At 40.0% G+C, this 18,493-nt stretch overlaps 1 protein-coding gene across 11 annotated transcripts in view; it reads right to left on the reverse strand.

Moving 5' to 3' along the window:
• Positions 1-18,493, reverse strand: part of LOC136873994 (protein bric-a-brac 1) — a 477,177-nt gene that overhangs the window by 323,256 nt on the left and 135,428 nt on the right. For all 11 annotated transcript variants that reach the window (XR_010860207.2, XR_010860208.2, XM_067147435.2 and 8 more), the window contains exon 5: positions 2,863-2,937. Coding sequence is in view for 9 of the 11 variants with exons in the window: in XM_067147435.2 (XP_067003536.2) it covers positions 2,863-2,937 (75 nt within the window). In the remaining 2 variants the exon portion in view is untranslated. The remainder of the gene's footprint in view (positions 1-2,862; positions 2,938-18,493) is intronic.

Below are 18,493 nucleotides of genomic sequence, written 5' to 3' on the forward strand. Positions count from 1 at the left end.
ACTTACATTATGTGCAGGTTAGGTTCACAACTCCGACTTTTTCCGTTTTCCGAGGAATTTCCGGGTTTTTTAAGTTCTTGAATGATCTCTAGAAGGGTTGTCCCGTGCAATCGACCAATAGTAATCGGCCATCATATTCACATCCCAGCGCCCCTGATAAGAGTCGTTCTGCATCATTGAGATCCTGGTGAAACCTTTCACCTTGTTCTTCACTGACAGCTCCTACATTTGGAAGGAAATATTCCAGATGCGAAGCTAAGAAATGAAGCTTAAGACTCATATTACAACCGAGTCCCTTAAACTTTACCAACATTTTCCTTACAATTTCTTTGTATTGAGGGTCCTTAATGTTGCCAAGGAATTTAGTCACTACATCTTTGAATGTATTCCATGCTTCCTTCTCAAATTGTTATCCTTCATCAGTTTACGAATCTGTGGTCCATCAAATACACGTTTTTTGAATTTTGCATCTGATAATGAGGAAAATTTAGTGGATATATATTCAAAGCATAGGCTACTTTTATCTAATGCCTTGACATACTGTTTCATCAATCCTAATTTGATGTCCAAGGGTGGAAGTAGAATTTTTTTCACGGTCAATAAGACTTACATTCAAGACATTTTTGGATCCTGGTTGTAGTTGTTTCCTTTCTGGCCAATTCACTGTATCCCAATGTTTATCCCGTGCCCTGCTATCCCATTCGCATAGTAAACAGGGAAATTTTGTGTAGCCTTTTTGTTGTCCCAGCAACAATCCAATGATCTTCAAATCACCGCAAATTTGCCACCCATGCTCGTGCTATTTAATTTTTTCAAACACCAACTTTAAGGTCCCGTATGTTTCAGACATTTTTTGTGGAGTGTGCAAGTGGTACGGATGCCATAACATTTGTATTATGAAGCAAAACAGCCTTTAAACTTCTTTTGGAAGAGTAAAAACAAACGCCAGTTAATAGGATCATACTCTTTCTTTCCCAATTGACGTAGATGATTCGAAACATCCGTACAAAGTACAATTTCATCTTCTTGAGTATAATACTTTCGGAATTCTTTGTCACGATTTCGGTACCAGGAAAATGTAACACCGTGTGCCAACATATTTTTTTCGCGCAATCTTGAACCAAGTAATTCACTTTTTTCTTTGGTTAGCTCTAAGTACCTTATCAGATCATCCTACATACCTTGCGGTCTATTGCGTATCTGGGGAAGTTTGTTATGAATTTACCATGAATCCCCCAACTACAAAATGAAAATTTAGACAGCAATAAATCTATAATAAAATGCAAACAATAACAAATCAAATCACATAGTTGTATTCTAAAAAAATGTTGCCCCAGAACATGTCAACATTACATCTTACGAATTCATGCAGATACTAAAACACCGAATTGTGTCAAAACTAGACGTGATAGGAAAAAATATAGCATCATTTTCGGAATCACGGCAGCGATTTCCATAAAAATTACATATTTTCTATTTTACCACAAAATCATGTTGGCTAGTGTATTCTTTCACCTAATACGAGTACTTAATACACTTTCTACCGTAAAAATTAAATGAATTTATATGAATGTTCTTTCAACAACGGCTGCAAGTGAGACTGCAGGATGAAAATTTCATAATATGGATACTTAAAAGAATGCAGAAACATGATTTTATGTAACACATGTTAATAAATAGGATATCAAAAAGTAATGTTTCAGGCAACAAAGATTTCAGCACAGAGGTTCACTTCTCTGAATTAAATAGCATTTAATTGTATTGTCACTAATACCGGAGATTGTGTGCCTGAGATCCGTTGGTGCATAGCGATGGTGACGAATTCAACAGAAAACTTTTCATATTTGGAAAAACACCTTTATCACTACCAAGGTAAAACTCATTCATGAGAACTGAGAACTCTAGATCTTCCCTACTGCAACATATACAGTTTAATATATATATATTTTTTTTTTTTTCACAGATATGTTATAGTGTTGTAGGTGTTATAATTAGTGTTTGACAGACTTAAAAACTTTAAAGTTACATTAGCTGAGTGGACACTGAAAAGTATGGCTTCCTTCTTAAAAAAAAACCAAAAACTTTGCAATGGAAACTTGGACAATGAAGATAGCTGATAGCCGGAAATTGATGCTATAGAAATGTGGAGCTATATTAGATTAGTCCAAACACCAAAGGCACAATGAAATAATGATTCAATCCTGAAACAGCTGGGTGTCAGAACAAGACCGTCGATCCTTATTGGGCAAAAACAACTTGAGTACTTTGGTCATACTACCAAAAGACCAGAGCAAATGGAAAGAGTCGTCACAGAGGGTAAAGTTACGACCAGATTACGAGACTGACTGGTATGAGCCTACAGCAAACAAAGTCACCAAGCCGAAAACAGAGATTCCTGCAGGCGGGCCATCAGCAATACTACAGCAAGATGCCACTAAGCCGTTACACAGGGATGGACAGGGAGGGAGCATTTAAAGGTACAGACAACAATTATAAAATTGAATTACTGAGTACATCATGATTTCAGGAAAGCAAGTAGACGTTACAACAGATGGATCTGTATTTCCTATATAAAGAAACCCAGAAATATTATAGTTACCTACTAGTTCTCAGAATGAAGTTATATAGAGTATTTTCCTAAGCTCAGTTAATATAATATTTCTAGAATATCAGGCCATAGAATTGCCACCATAACATAATCTACTACTCATACTAATACAACAGCAACTATACAAGGACCTGTAAACTTAGAATCTAGCATAAATTTCATGAACCATACTGATGATAAACATTAATACACAGCCTTGATGTAATGCCAGTGTTAAAACACCTGAAGAAATAACAAAAAGAAGTCCATCCTACCTTGGACGCCATCTTGTGAGCCACCCGAGTCTTGTGGAAGCCCTGGTATGCTGGCAAATAGTCCTGGAGCAGGACCTAAGGATAATTGCAAAATAATGAATCTAATGGAAGATACTGAACTATTATTATTATACTATTATTACTGTATAGCTTAACAAATACACTGTGCAATATCTGTACTTGAGGTTGTGAAATACAAAATGCAGTCTGTGGAGCAGTGGAGAAAAATTCATGGGTACTGCGAAATTCTGTTTGGTGCACGCTTAAGGAACTCTTCATACTGGCTACACTGACTAGGCACCAAAGGTGATGTTTTGGGGCTATTTTACAGCTTCTGGACCAGAAACCTTACACACTTCATTCACCAAATGATGAACAATAAGAAGTACATTGAAGAATTACAAAAAAAAAAAAAAAAAAAAAAAAAAAAAAAAAAAAAAATTGATTCCAACAATGCATAGGCAGTTTCCTGACGGTGATGGTGCTGTTTCAGGAAGATCTGGCTACCTGCCACAACTCTTTAAGTTCACCAAGTCCTTCTTCACCAATGAAAAACCGACAGTATTTTACTGGCCTGAATCTGACAGAAAATTTGAGAACCACTGTCAAAACTCAGATCTAGGTTGAACTGCACCACCAAACTTAAGATAATCAAGACTGTCATTCAAGCGTGGTAGTATGGCCCAGAGGAGAAAGAAATGTGCAAGAAACTCGTACATTCAGTGTTTCAGTGGGTAAAAGAAGTGATTAAAATAAAATATCACATTTCTTATTATAGTGTGAAATAAATCTTCATATGATCATATTTTGTTTTTGTCTGTATTTTTCCTGTTTGTCTCAACTAATTGGTATGGTTACTGCACATTATCTACATTTACACTGCTCAAAAATTTTATGATTTCACACGGTTTCAGCCTCTAATTTTTTTTTTACTGTATGCACTGTAGGCCGATGTCTGAGACGCATAGTGATGCTACACCCAAATCGGGTTTGATATTTGTCCGATACGAAGCATTTGCTGCGTTGGTCAGTTTAACGTCACTTGTAAGATTGGTGGAGCATATGTTGGTTGATGACGACTGCTGTTTTAATGGGCCATTTTTGTTTTGTTTTGCTAATTGCTTTACGTCGCACCGTAAGGCCTAGGAGTGGGAAGGAAGCGGCCTTGGCCTTAATTAAGGTACAGCCCCAACATCTGCCTGGTGTAAAAATGGGAAACCACGGAAAATCATCTTCAGGGCTGCCGACAGTGGGGTTTGAACCTACTATCTCCTGGATGCAAGCTCACAGCTGCGCGCCCCTAACCGCACTGCCAACTCGGCCGGTTTTAAGGGACCTAACAGTAAGTTATTGGCCCTGGTGGAGTTTAGACAGCACATGTGGGACTGAGGAAAACATGACACAAGAATCCATTTCTGCTACTGACCACATATGAATTGTGACCTTGCTACAAGAAGGATGGTGAAAAGTGGCTTTCGCTGCTCGTGTTGGAATGAGTCAAAATGACATATTCACAGTTTTGGAAAAGTTCAGGGAAACACAACCGGTTGCTGATCGGCAACAGACAGGACGTCCACGCAAAATAACTCGCAGAGAGGATCGGTACTTGTTGCATTCAGCAAGTCTGTTAGAGGCCCACTTCTACTGCCACGTTGTTCCGCCAGGATCTTCGGAGGGCCACTGGAGCGAACGTGTCAGTCAGGTGATGCAAAATCAGCTGCATAATGGAGAACTGATATCAAGGAGACACATGCCAAAAGCTCCTCTTAAACCACATCATAGGGCAGCTTGTGTAAATTGGGCAACAACTCATAGCCTATGGCATCAGAACGTTGATTAAACCATCTATGTTGTTTACAGTCTCCCCCCCCCCTTCTCTTCATATTACACTGTAGAGGTAAATAAATATTGTCTGATACTTACCTACACACAGTTAATAGTTCAATAAATTAGAAATCAAGTCGCATTAATCTTATTTATTTTTCTTTCACTGCATGGAGTACAGTTAGCAAAATTCTATTATAATAGTATCACCAGTGGAAACAGGATCTTCAGCATGTCTGAGGAAGATGTTGGAAGAACCGGAATATGATTTCAATGTAGTTTGTATAAATCAATTACTAATGACCAATGGGAATACCCCAAATGAGTGTTGGGTATGTTTAGCTATGAAGTTTGCACAGGACTCCGAGCATACATTGGTACAAAGTGGAGACTATGTTTTATACTTGGTATTTACAGATGAAACTTGGGTGTTTACAGATGAAACAATATTTAATTTGACTTGATGACTTGTGGTTTGCAGTTGGTGAACATATGACGAACATGTTTGTGAGTGGCAGGAGCTATGCTTTCCCCCTGATGTTGTTCCGATTGCTGTGGGAGCTCACATTATAACTGTTTGATATGATAAGAAGAAACGATATGCATCTTCTTTTAAAAGCCAAGACACAGGTAATAATTTATCAAATGGCAATATATCTGAGTGTTTTGGCTTTGTTTCTTATATTCCACTGTCTTATTATATCAAAATGATGAAACAGTCCATTTTTCTACATCCTTGTTCTTAGATGAGCTTGTATCTTGCTACTGCAGACAAGTTTGCTTTCTAAATCACTCAAGTCTCATACCCTTTCAAATTCTATCCCTTCAATTATAACTTTTCTTGTTAGTCTTTTAGTTCTCTTGCCCCAGGTAGCATTTATATGCAACCCAATCCTTCTTACAGATGTTCACCACTACGTCTTCAAGTTCTCTTTTCAAGCCACACTCATTCTTTATTCAAATATGAAAATCTGCATATTTTAGTGCCTTCTATTTTTATGCCCTTATTCTTCATTAATGACAATGATTCTGTTAAGAGTGAAAAGGTGATTATTAGGGCTTGGAAGTTGAGGATTTTTATTTCCGAAGACGAGGCCCAACATAATATATATATTCATTCTGGGTCATTATAGACCAGAAAATGGTGGGCTTAATTTGTTCTTTTTTTGTGTTTTTTACCTGATTGGTCCTTTCTCAGCCTTTTTAAGGCTTAACGGCATTTTGTGCAAATTAACTTCTTTCAACTACATTTTTACTGCCCATTCTCAATTTGAATCATCATTAGTTCATCCATCACCTTTTGAACATCTTTTCTCTAGTAAATAAATATATCTGAACCAAATCTAAAAAAAGAGAGAAAATGAAATGAAATGAACAAACAAGGGGTATCAAATTACATGCAAGATAAGTGAAATACTGGAAGGAGAAAAATTTGAGTGTATCTGAAGAGAAAGATCGCACTTCAACAAAGTATGAACCTTTAACATCAGTTGATGTGGAGAGAAGATTCTCGAGATATCACAATGTGCTGTCTGAAAACTGACCATCCTTTATACTTAAGAACCTGGAGATATTTATTTTGATATAGGCTACTGCAAAGCCAACTGCACTAAGGTTTCCGAATTCAAATTATTGTAACCCTAGTGTGGTTAAGCCAAATATGATTCAAGTTACACTAATTTCAATTTCTTTCCCCAGGATGTCCATTGTGAGTTTGCTATTCATTCCAGGTGGAAATAATATTTCATTCTGAATTCCGCAAGTACTTTTTTCTTTAACCAACACGGAATTCCTTTTTAAAAAAATTACGTTATTCTAAAATATATATACTCTCTCATATATCTTTGCATACTATCAGAATTTTGCATTTTAAAACATTAGGTCTTCATTAAATATGTAATTAATACTAAAATTATGAATGAATTTGGATTGAGTTTTTACGTCCCTTTCGCCATTTTCAAGCCCTCTTCTGGATATTTTTAGGTCTTTTTATAGATCTTTTTAAGACAATTATAGGTTTTCAAACCTAGCTGATCATAGTTACTTCATTCAGAACTAGTCAGAATACACCACCTCCTCACTTCTTCCACAGTAGGCAGTTATTTCATTACAATGATGAAGTATAATAGATCCTGTCCACACAGTCAGCTTAATCCAACAGATATATCATTATACATCTCATTACAAGGCTATTATTTCCTTGATTTTGTTTTATATCCGAGATATAGTGAACAACAGCCACTTCAGCAGATGCCTTGAGCCTGTACAGCAGATGACTGAATAGTCTATACCATGAGCATGAGCATTTAAGTAGATAGTTTATTCTTTTCTAAACACTCTTTTACATTCTAAAGGCATACAAATATTCTAAATACCTTTCTGTGGACAACTAAACATTCCTTTTCAATCTTCATGCAGTTTTTTGAAGAGGGAGAAAGAGAGGGAATGTAGAATGCACTTGTAAGAGTGTTTCCAGTAATCATGGAGTTATTTCTTTGATCATCTTCAACCTTTTGCTATCGGACGTGCCTAACTGTTGTCCTTCACAGAATTCTGGTCATTAAACAATGATCTAGCAGTTGTAAACTAATGATTAAAATGTCCAGACATTGCTGACACTCCTTAGGTACAATTCTAAAAAGCTGCACACTTAATTCTGTGGCTGCAGTTATTAGTCTTCACAAATACAACTCCTTGCTCATGTACTGGGGTGGGGAGATGGGCAATGACATAAACAGGGTGTTCCCTATGGGAGCAAAGAATAGAGGACTTTTGTATCCTGAGAGTGCTATCGTAAGAGCGAAGGACCATGGGGGAACCCTGAAGCATGGCTATTAAAGAATCTCCGATGAACCATGTTAAACAACGCTGCCTATGGAGGGTGAATTTGTGATTTTAAAAAAGTTTAAAAAACTGACTGAAAGAACAAATAAAAGTCTTGATATGACAATAACAATGAACATAAAAAGCATAATCAAGAAACAAAAGATCAACCTAAAAATGTCAGTGGGTCATAAAAAATGAACCAGATACTACTTAAGTTTTTAAAATTGAGAGTTTATTTGTTAATAGAATAGAAATCTGTACCTATGGCAAAAAAACAATTTAGTGCAAGAGATAGTTTCAAACTTGTTTCTGTAAATATGGTACAGTACTTCCTGAACTAGTTTGAAGCCAACGATCATACTAACTTCAATGACAAAAAAAGTGATCTGCAATTTCAAGTATACGAGAGGGTGTCAAAAATAACCAGAATTATTTTATTACAGCAAAATACTGGTTACCTTAATTCAAAATCACTTATAGATCTTCAAAGTATTCTCCTTCAGACACAATACAACAGTTCCAGCATTCAGTCCACTGTTCAAAACACTCACCGAAGACCTTTCTTGAGTACTGTATAGTGTTAAGATCTCTGCTACTGCTACGTATACTTCCTACCTTCGCATGCTGGGTTTCGCCGATCACGCCACCACTGCTTCACTCACTCTTCTGCTATGCTCACCTGTCGTCTGCCTACTCTGTTCATCACGTGATCCTGACGTCATCTTCTTCTCCTCGCACCGCCTTCTCCGCCTGTGTGTGTGCTTGCGCTAACCTCTATTGGACACGTGATTATGACTTTTCTGGAATACGCTGGCTTTCAACTTCTCTATTCTTCTTGACGTTTCTGTACGACTATATAATCTCGCTCCACCGCTCTAAAAATTGAGTCTGGCTTCGTTACGGAGTGGTGGAAGCACCCATACAACTACTATGTTCTATATTGTCATTTACCATCTGGACTGTTATTTTCTTCAGGTTATCCGCTGAGCAAGTTTTATCATAATGTTATTTTGACATTAAATTCTTCATTGGGCCATCTGCCCCACTTGAACTTTACTTTCGCCAGCTTATTACGGCATCAAAAATATATATGCAGGACATTATTTTGACTAAAACCTTTCAAACACGAACTGTACAACGGACAATGGAATTTTGAAGTCACAGTAAAGTACATTGTTTTTTCACTACATGATCGTACACAATACCCCGCTTATCAAAAAAAAAGACAAGGTGCACGACATCCCTGCACTCACCTGAACTTTGGCCTTTTTGGATCTTGGACTGGAAGGATGTTTTCATTGGGCACTTTGCTGTTTTGTATCTGGGCCATAATGATGCAACCAGGACTTGTCACATGTGACAACCCCGTCCAAAAAGTCTGGTTCCTGCCAAAGTCTCCCTTTCTATTCTTGACGTGCCAACACACGGTGAGCCATCTGTTCATTATCCATCACACGTGGCACCCACTTCACTGAAACTTTTCTACGCCCTAGAACATTGCGTATAATGTCTTTGGCTTTCACTTTCAAGCAATTTGTTCATTGGTTAAACGGTGGTCCTCCTCCAACATATCAATTGTCTTCACAATGATGTCAGTTTTCGAAGCTGAGGGTCTTCTGGGGCATGGAGCATCCTCAAGATCAGTTTTTACCCTCCTTAAAGTGTTTGTGCCACTCAAAAACTTGTGTCTTTCTCATGGCTTCCTTTCTGTAAGCATGCTGTAACATTTCCACCGATTGTGTTGGAGTTTAGTCCAGGAGAACACAAAACATGCTGCTGCAACTTGAGAACCATGTTGGGTACAGCAAACATGGCCTCCTTCCTCAGCTGCTCCCCTGCAGCTGAGAAGCCTGAGGCGCGCACTGTATCACTCAAGGTCACACCTTTCCAGTACTACCACCTACAGACAGCAACGCGGGATTATTGAATCACAAGAAAAGATCATTCCTGTTATTTTCTGACACCCCTTCGAATTATTCATTTATGGTTTAATACAGATTCTTCTTCTTTTCTTTAGTCTTTGTCCCTCCTGGTGATGCGGTAAATTACATGGATTCGTTGTCTCCATTTAGTTCTGTCCTGGGCCATGTCAGGGTGGAGATGGATGCTCCTCAGATCTTTGTGAAGAGTACTGACCCAATGCTGTTTAGGTCATCCCTTTGGTCTCCTACCAACGATTCCTAATGTGTAACCCAACTTTGCAATAGTATTGGCCCCTGTCATTCATATATGCCCGAACCGGCTCTTGCGCATTTTATCTTGAGTCGGTGCAATGCCAAATCTTCCAGGCTGTGGTTGTCCTTGCATTGACCTCTTTGATAAGTCGGCCATCATCAGCAATTGTGAAGCCAAGATACTTGAATCTTGTAACTTGTGCCAGGTGGTGGTGGTGGTGGTGGTGGTGGTGGTTTTCGTTTTACGAAGAAATACAACTAGGCCCAGTCTCTCAAAATTAACCCTTTCCCTCCCCAGCTCTTTTGGAATAGGATGATCACAGGAACACCATTATTTTTCAAGTGATTCTTAACTCTAGTAGTTATTTTGTGGTGAGGAATACAAACGAATACATACAGCTATATGTATGTCCTTTTCGACATTTTTAAGCCCTCTTCTGGATATTTTAAGGTCTTTTTATAGATCTTTTAAAGACAATTTATAGGTTTTCAACTTCCAAACCCTAGCTGATCATAGTTATCATAATGGGTCGTAGCACTATAAGTGAAGTCTAATAAATTACCCAGCGGAAGAAGAACAACACCAAAGTTGAGTGCGGATTCCAGTCAACACGCACAAATTAGATGCGATATTCCAATACATCTTATTACAAGTTTCCAAGAGATCACAAGTTACGCAAGAAGGAATGCTCTCACCATGAAAACTTTGGCATCTTTTAAACATGCAAAACATGTACTAGTTTTAACATAGAAATGTACAATTCATTAAGAATGTGTTAATAGAACATCAAGACCACACCAGTTACACTTCACAAACAAACTTTTAGATATAATTTCAGGCTCTTGCAACTCCCATTTGACGCAAGTTTTATCACGATCATTTAAACTTTGAAATAAGTAGTGTTTAACATTGTATGTTATTTTACTAATATTATGGTTCTTCAGCAGCTGAAAGGCCGAAACCGGTACTGTAAAAGTATGAAATACATCAATATAAATAAATATTGGTTAGGTGAGGAATCCAACTTTATAATTGTGATTGTTTCAGGTAGATAACATTGCTTGCAATCAGGAAGGCAAGTTTTAAGATTACCCCCATACCACTGTTCTTTGAAACCCATGGAAAGTTTGTCGAGCCAGGTAAAGAGCCAATGTGGTGTTAAAAAAAACTTGTTTCTGGAAGGAAGTGAACTAATGACTCCTCAACGCTGAGAAATATGCATGCAATACATCACTGAGACGAGGAAAAATAATGTGGGACACAGACCACCTAGTAGAGAATGCTAATGAATGGATTGAAATAAACGACGACAGCGGTTATGATGCTATGGACAAGAGTGAATATCTAACCACATCTTTCTTTCAGTGACTAAATTGGTGAGCACATTAAATTTTAGAATTATACTGAATATTTTGTCCTTTAGGAAGAGATGAAAGATTTCCAACAAAAGAGAAAGCATTGACTGTAGTAGTGTATCAAATGTAAATGTGCCATGTTGAGTACACAAATCATCTACAAACAGATGGAAAACACGGTCAACCCCCTACGAGGTACCACTGAGAAGTCTCTTCATACAGGCAACCTTCAGCTAACGGATGTGGGGTTGCCACATTAACAGATCAGATGTAAGGCTTTTCAGGTGTTTGCTCTATTAACCAGCGTTTAGTCTTAGGTCTGACACTAGACTCATCAGAGTGGGATGTGTCAGACCCTACCCACTGACGCTGAGGTGTATGCAGGTAAACTTATCAGAAGCCTTACATCTGATCTGTATTTTGACAAGCTCTATTGGTGAAAAATATCTAATTCCCTCCATGGGAACTTAGAATTTTCCATACATTAGTCTCTTATCAAAACGAAGACCCAGGAACCTGCAGGTGGCTACCACTGGTAAGACACTGTTTCACAAGCAGAGCTCTGGCGCAGGATGCACAAGCTGATGTTCACAAAAGTGAACAACTGAGGTTTTTGCCGCTGAAAATCGAAAAACATGTTGGAGGTCCCAACTGTCAACTCACTTAATAGCTTGCTATAGCTATCTCTCAGCAAACACCATCTTTCCGGAGCTGCAACGACTGTGGGCCCAGCAGCAGCAACTATGCTATTCATGGTGACTGCGAGCAATGTGACGCTCAGTACAGAGCCCTGTGGTACTCAATTTTCTTTAACGTAATACTGAGAAAATGCATTCCCTACTCGGATTTGAAAGAGCAGGAGGAACATGAAAATCTCATAAACATCGGCAAATTTCCCTGATATTCCCACTGACTGAGTGTGGAGATAATTCCATATCGCTAGGAGGTATCGTAAACTTTCTCCAGGTCAAGATACACAGCAAATAGGAGTTCCTCCTAAATGGCGCTCTCCAGTCTGACGAGATGATCTGTGGCAGACCAATGAGAGCAAAAACTACACTGGTAGTTAGTCAAGAGACCTTCCTTTTTCCATGGCCCACTCAAGTCACCAGTTCACCATCCTTTCAAATAGCTTAAAAAGACAATTTTTTTTGGCCTTTAACTATCCAGAAGTTATGCATCTTTACTTGGCTTGAGAATTGGTATCACAATTCCCTTGTGCCACCGAGGGGAAAACACTCCCTCACTCCATACTCTGTTGAATAGGGTGAGGGTATCCTTGAGATGGCATGACACAAGTTGCAACACTGTTCTCCATGTTCTATGTTTTATGGATCTACTGTACGACACAAGTTGAAACACTGTTCATCAGTCACTCAAATGTTTAAGCATTTGATTTTGAATTTTGACTGGTCTAACAACCATGTCACTCCGCAATTCCCACTCTGTGAAAGGCACGTTATAGGAATCCGAAGCATTAAAGGTGAAGGAGAGATGGCTTGCCTATGCTTCGCGCTTAATAGACCAAAATCAAGGTCATATCTCCCAGAGCTGGACATATCAACAAAATGTGAAACGATGTGATCTGCAATGACTGAAGGAATTGTCACTACATATCCATTAATGGAGATTCCGGGGACTGAGGGCAAGTTCTGTACTCCGGCAATACTGCAGAGTTTTGTTCACACCTGTGATGACTGAGTATGTGCCGTCATGAAAGACACATACTTTTGCCCACATAACTTTCTCAAATCAAGGAACGGATTTTAGTGCACAGACGCTTAAAATGATCAACTGAAGTTTTTGCTGCTGAAAATCGAAAATCATGTTGGAGGGCCCATCTGTCGACTCGGTTAATAGCTTGCTATAGCTGTCTCTCAGCAAATGCCATCTTTCCAGAGCTGTAATGACTGTGGGCCCAGCAGCAGCAACTATGCTGTTCACGGTGACTGCAAACAATGTGATGCTCAGTACAGAGCCCTGTGGTACTCAATTTTCTTTAACGTAATATTGAGAAAATGCATTCTCTACTCGGACTCGAAAGAGCAGTAACCAGTGCTTGGGTACTTCGGACTGTCTTGGATTCAAGAGTGGGAGAAGTATCAGGAAGGGGTCACTATCACAGAGGTCATTGTGCACTGGCCATCGTGGGATTCCAATGATAATGCTTAAAAGTCCAACGGAGGTAACGTATAGCTGCTGCAATTTTGTCAGTCCACCATGAGACCCATTTCTGGTGAGGGACATCTGACGAGGAAGGAATTGTTTCCTCTGCAGCAGCCAGAATTCCAGTTGTAATGGAAGAAACGTGATCATCAACAGACTGCCATCACTGCGCGTTTGGAAAATTCTGGCCAATTTGCCCGCCGAAGTAACCAGCGCTTGGGTACTTTGGACTGTCGTGGATTCAAGAGTGTGAGAAGTATCAGGAAGTGGTCACTATCACAGAGGTCATTGTGTACTTGCCATCGTAACAGGGGAACTAGTGCATGGTGGCACAAGGTATTGACGGATTTTCAATTATATAAATTTAAATGTACAGAGGCGGCACAAAGTTAGAAGGCGCTTTTTGAAGGCTGGCACAGCCTTAGAAGAATCAAAACCCGAAGAACACATAATTTCCATTTTTGATCCCATGAGTAGCTAGGGAAGTATTCGGTCCACACTTAGCAGAGCCCCACATGCCGAGGTACGGCTTCATACTCCAGAGGACAACCGGTACGTTAAAGGGGTAGCTAACGACTACTAGCCATGCATCACCTCACCATGACCCAAAACCTGTGATTGAGGGAGGATGAAACCTCCATACAAACTTATTCTACCTGAGGCAGAGAGGTTGGCTAGGCAGTAAGAGAAATGCAATTTAAAAAGGTTAGAATAGAAAGGTAGAAACAGATATGAAGAAAAAAGAGAACAGACACCTCTCAGGCAACTTGGAGATCATTGTAAAAATTGTATGATACTATTCTTACAGTTTAATTGTAATTGACGTAAATCCTGAAAATGTTATTTGTCGTTAATAAGTACATTATTTTATCAATAACATTTCATCACTCCACCATTTTATATGTACACTGACTGACAGAGCAAATGCAACACCAAGAAGGAGTGGTTCGAAAGGGATGAAAGTTGGGGAAAAAACAGAGACGGCACGGACGAATAATTGATGTTTATTTCAAACCGATATGCAGGTTACACAATGCGCACGGCATCGACTCAGTAGGATGTAGGACCACCGCGAGCGGCGATGCACGCAGAAACACGTCGAGGTACAGAGTCAATAAGAGTGCGGATGGTGTCCTGAGGGATGGTTCTCCATTCTCTGTCAACCATTTGCCACAGTTGGTCGTCCGTACGAGGCTGGGGCAGAGTTTGCAAACGGCGTCAAATGACATCCCACACGTGTTCGATTGGTGAGAGATCCGGAGAGTACGCTGGCCACGGAAGCATCTGTACACCTCATAGAGCCTGTTGGGAGATGCGAGCAGTGTGTGGGCGGGCATTATCCTGCTGAAACAGAGCATTGGGCAGCCCCTGAAGGTACGGGAGTGCCACCGGCCGCAGCACATGCTGCACGTAGCGGTGGGCGTTTAACGTGCCTTGAATACGCACTAGAGGTGACGTGGAATCATACGCAATAGCGCCCCAAACCATGATGCCGCGTTGTCTAGCGGTAGGGCGCTCCACAGTTACTGCCGGATTTGACCTTTCTCCACGCCGACGCCACACTCGTCTGCGGTGACTATCACTGACAGAACAGAAGCGTGACTCATCGGAGAACACGACGTTCCGCCATTCCCTCATCCAAGTCGCTCTAGCCCGGCACCATGCCAGGCGTGCACGTCTATGCTGTGGAGTCAATGGTAGTCTTCTGAGCGGGCGCCGGGAGTGCAGGCCTCCTTCAACCAATCGACGGGAAATTGTTCTGGTCGATATTGGAACAGCCAGGGTGTCTTGCACATGCTGAAGAATGGCGGTTGACGTGGCGTGCGGGGCTGCCACCGCTTGGCGGCGGATGCGCCGATCCTCGCATGCTGACGTCACTCGGGCTGCGCCTGGACCCCTCGCATGTGCCACATGTCCCTGCGCCAACCATCTTCGCCACAGGCGCTGCACCGTGGACACATCCCTATGGGTATCGGCTGCGATTTGACGAAGCGACCAACCTGCCCTTCTCAGCCCGATCACAATACCCCTCGTAAAGTCGTCTGTCTGCTGGAAATGCCTCCGTTGACGGCGGCCTGGCATTCTTAGCTATACACGTGTCCTGTGGCACACGACAACACGTTCTACAATGACTGTCGGCTGAGAAATCACGGTACGAAGTGGGCCATTCGCCAACGCCGTGTCCCATTTATCGTTCGCTACGTGCGCAGCACAGCGGCGCATTTCACATCATGAGCATACCTCAGTGACGTCAGTCTACCCTGCAATTGGCATAAAGTTCTGACCACTCCTTCTTGGTGTTGCATTTGCTCTGTCAGTCAGTGTACATTATCGCATCACATACACAGTTCATTCTTTTCAGTTTTAATTCCACAATGTAATTTTGTCTTAGGACTTCGGCAAATCCATAAGTGTATCTTAGTTAGGCTGATGATGACCCACATAGGGTTGAAACTAGTACCTTGATAACATATTATAACGTATTTATAGACATTGCAATTATTGTACAGTACTGAGTAGGTGGAATAAACTTAGTAAATTATATGTAATCTTAATCCAATACGGAACCAATAATGAAATTTATAACCTTGATTGAGACAATGGAAATGTGTTGAAAACATGTGGACAAATGGACTGCATATGAAATGGTGCAGAGCTCCAGATTTCAACATTTCCAAATTCATATTGGTGAACTGTTATGATTGACATGATTAACCATCATCATCAATTCCCTTGGGTACTTTTTTCTCTCTCGATATACACTTGAGTATTCTATAAGGCCACTGGAGACCTACTGGTCCAGCAGATTTGATCATTTCTATGGCTATACCATCTATTTTCAAAGCTTTTCTCATCTTCATGTTTTAACCGCCCATTCCATTTTTAAAGATAAAAATTTCATTGTTCCGTATTGAAATTATTGATGTTAAAAATTAAATAACTGGAAAGGAGGTTCAACCTATTCAATACTCAAAAGAAAGAAACGTAGCAATTGTTTTTTCAAGTCAACTGTTTACCAAGAACTTATCTGGAGTACGGGTGCTTATTCAGTTGTACTAATTGGCATCGTATATTTTTATATACGTAATTGGCTTCCCGCAGCCGTGACAGGTTCTGGACCTTCGAAATGTTCTCCACTCTACTTTGGTGTTTGGCCGCAGCGCGTGACCTTGAGTGTGCCGCGCTGGTCACCGGGAGCTGGCGGCTTTCTACTACAGATCTGTTCGTCTGCGAATTCAAGCCTTTTTGATCTTCGTATGTTGATTAGTAGTGTTGTGACTTTGTGCAGGACAGAATGTGATGTCGTGTCTTTGTGCCTAACAGAGTGTGGAACTGACCTCCAACATTCATAAACATTTTATATGTTTTTATGGCTGATGATGACCTAGACTAAGGTCGAAACCGGTCCCATTTAAATAGAAATGTGATTGCTACGTTTCTTTCTTTTGAGTATTGAATAGGTTGAACCTCCTTTCCAGTTATTTAATTTTTAACATTCCATTTTTGTCATTCTAATGTCTAATTACTTCCCTCTTACTTCTTTTGTTTCTGCTGCCTAGGTAGCTTTTCCACGTCTGGCTTCTCACGTTCAGCAGTTTGGAGAAATATTTTATCTATCTGTTCAGTATCTCTTCTGGTTTCGTCAGTATTACTCCTTCTTTATACTTCACAAAACCCGTGTTCACCATTTCATTACTACAGTTTCTTATAATTCCCAATAATATTTTTTTCCGGCAGTCAAATCTTCCTTTACTTCCTGGGTGAAAGTTTCTTTTTTGCAAACTCTTTTTGTTTCCATGTACAGTATCTGGGTCTACTCTCTTCAGTCTTTTTGTGTTTTACATTCCTTCTAAGTTTCCTTCTCTTCCTTTATGTTATCTTTTACTCTATCATTTCATATCATTTACTTTATTGTTCCACCAGGTTGTCTCTTTCTCTCCTATCTTTCCACATATTTTCTCTGCACACCTTATAAATGTGCTCTTAAAATTATTCCGTTCCTGTTCAACATGACTAATATCTGTCTTTGGTATCAGTTTTTGTCATTCTTTCCTGAACTCTTGCTGAACATTCTTTTCCTTCAATCTCCAGACCTTAACATTACATTCTCTCTTTTTCTTGTATTTTTGTGACCCTGCCTACTTTCAACTTTGCTATCACTGCTCTATGGTCACCCCTAAAGGCTTCCTCAGGCTTAGCTGCGATATCCACAAGATCTTACCAATGTAGTTTTTCCAATAACATGTAATCAATCAATGCTTTTGTTCTTATGTCTCCCCATCCATACCAGGTAATCTTGTTGCTATTTTTCTTCCTGAACCATTTTCCTAATATTAGTTGGTTCCTCCCCTTCCTGATTTCTGTTGCCATATCCATATGGCTCCAGAATCTCTTCTCCCACTTGCGCGATCAGATCCCCCATTATAATTACTTCCCTGTCTTCTACGTATATCTCTACTCATTCAAGGAATTGTTCTGTATTCTCTTCGTTATTTCCAGTTTGTGGAGCATGTAAATGGAACAGATCTCATGTTTCTGTCTCAAACTGTATCCTTGCTGTGATCATTCTGTCACGATCAATAATGTTTCTCAATTATTGAGCTGAAACTTTTAAAATGGGCTATTTAATTCAAAACACATCGCCACAGACTGTAGAGAACTTAATGAGTCAGTAAATACAAGAAAGTGGTCTCTTCTGTCACCCACTGCAAACTGCAGAGCTCCTAAGATGGCAAAAAACTCTGCAGTATACATGCTACACACATCAGGAAGTAAGATCTTCATACTAATATTATCAAAACAAAACAGCATCCTGCATTTTCCCCGATCTTAGAACCATGCGTAAAGACATGTCATGCGACCTGGAAATACCTCCAATGAACAGAGGTGTCATGTTCAATTTTGATCCACTGAGTAGATATAGCCATACATCTGGCCACTAAACTAGCCATGGAGGTACTTCGCTATGGGTCTGATCAAGACAACCGCCGACAGCCACATCTAACTCACGACACAAGCTATCAATTCGAGTCCCAACTGGCTGGGCGGCATTCGGTCGGTTTTGGTACCTCTGGTGGTATCAGGTACTAAAGATGCATTGAAAGCCTGGATGTTGCAGCATTTCACTAAATACTGGCAGTGAATGTGAGGAGTAACTATTGCCATCTTATCTGTAAAGACAGAACTCCTGATTCAGCGAGTAGGCTGGTAAAGGAGCTGGTACGGAAAGCTCTGTTAGTGAACCTAACTCCACTATGGTGAATACTATCGAAAAGTTTTGGTGT

This window comes from Anabrus simplex, chromosome 5 (assembly GCF_040414725.1).
Source record: "Anabrus simplex isolate iqAnaSimp1 chromosome 5, ASM4041472v1, whole genome shotgun sequence".
NCBI lineage: Eukaryota > Metazoa > Arthropoda > Insecta > Orthoptera > Tettigoniidae > Anabrus > Anabrus simplex.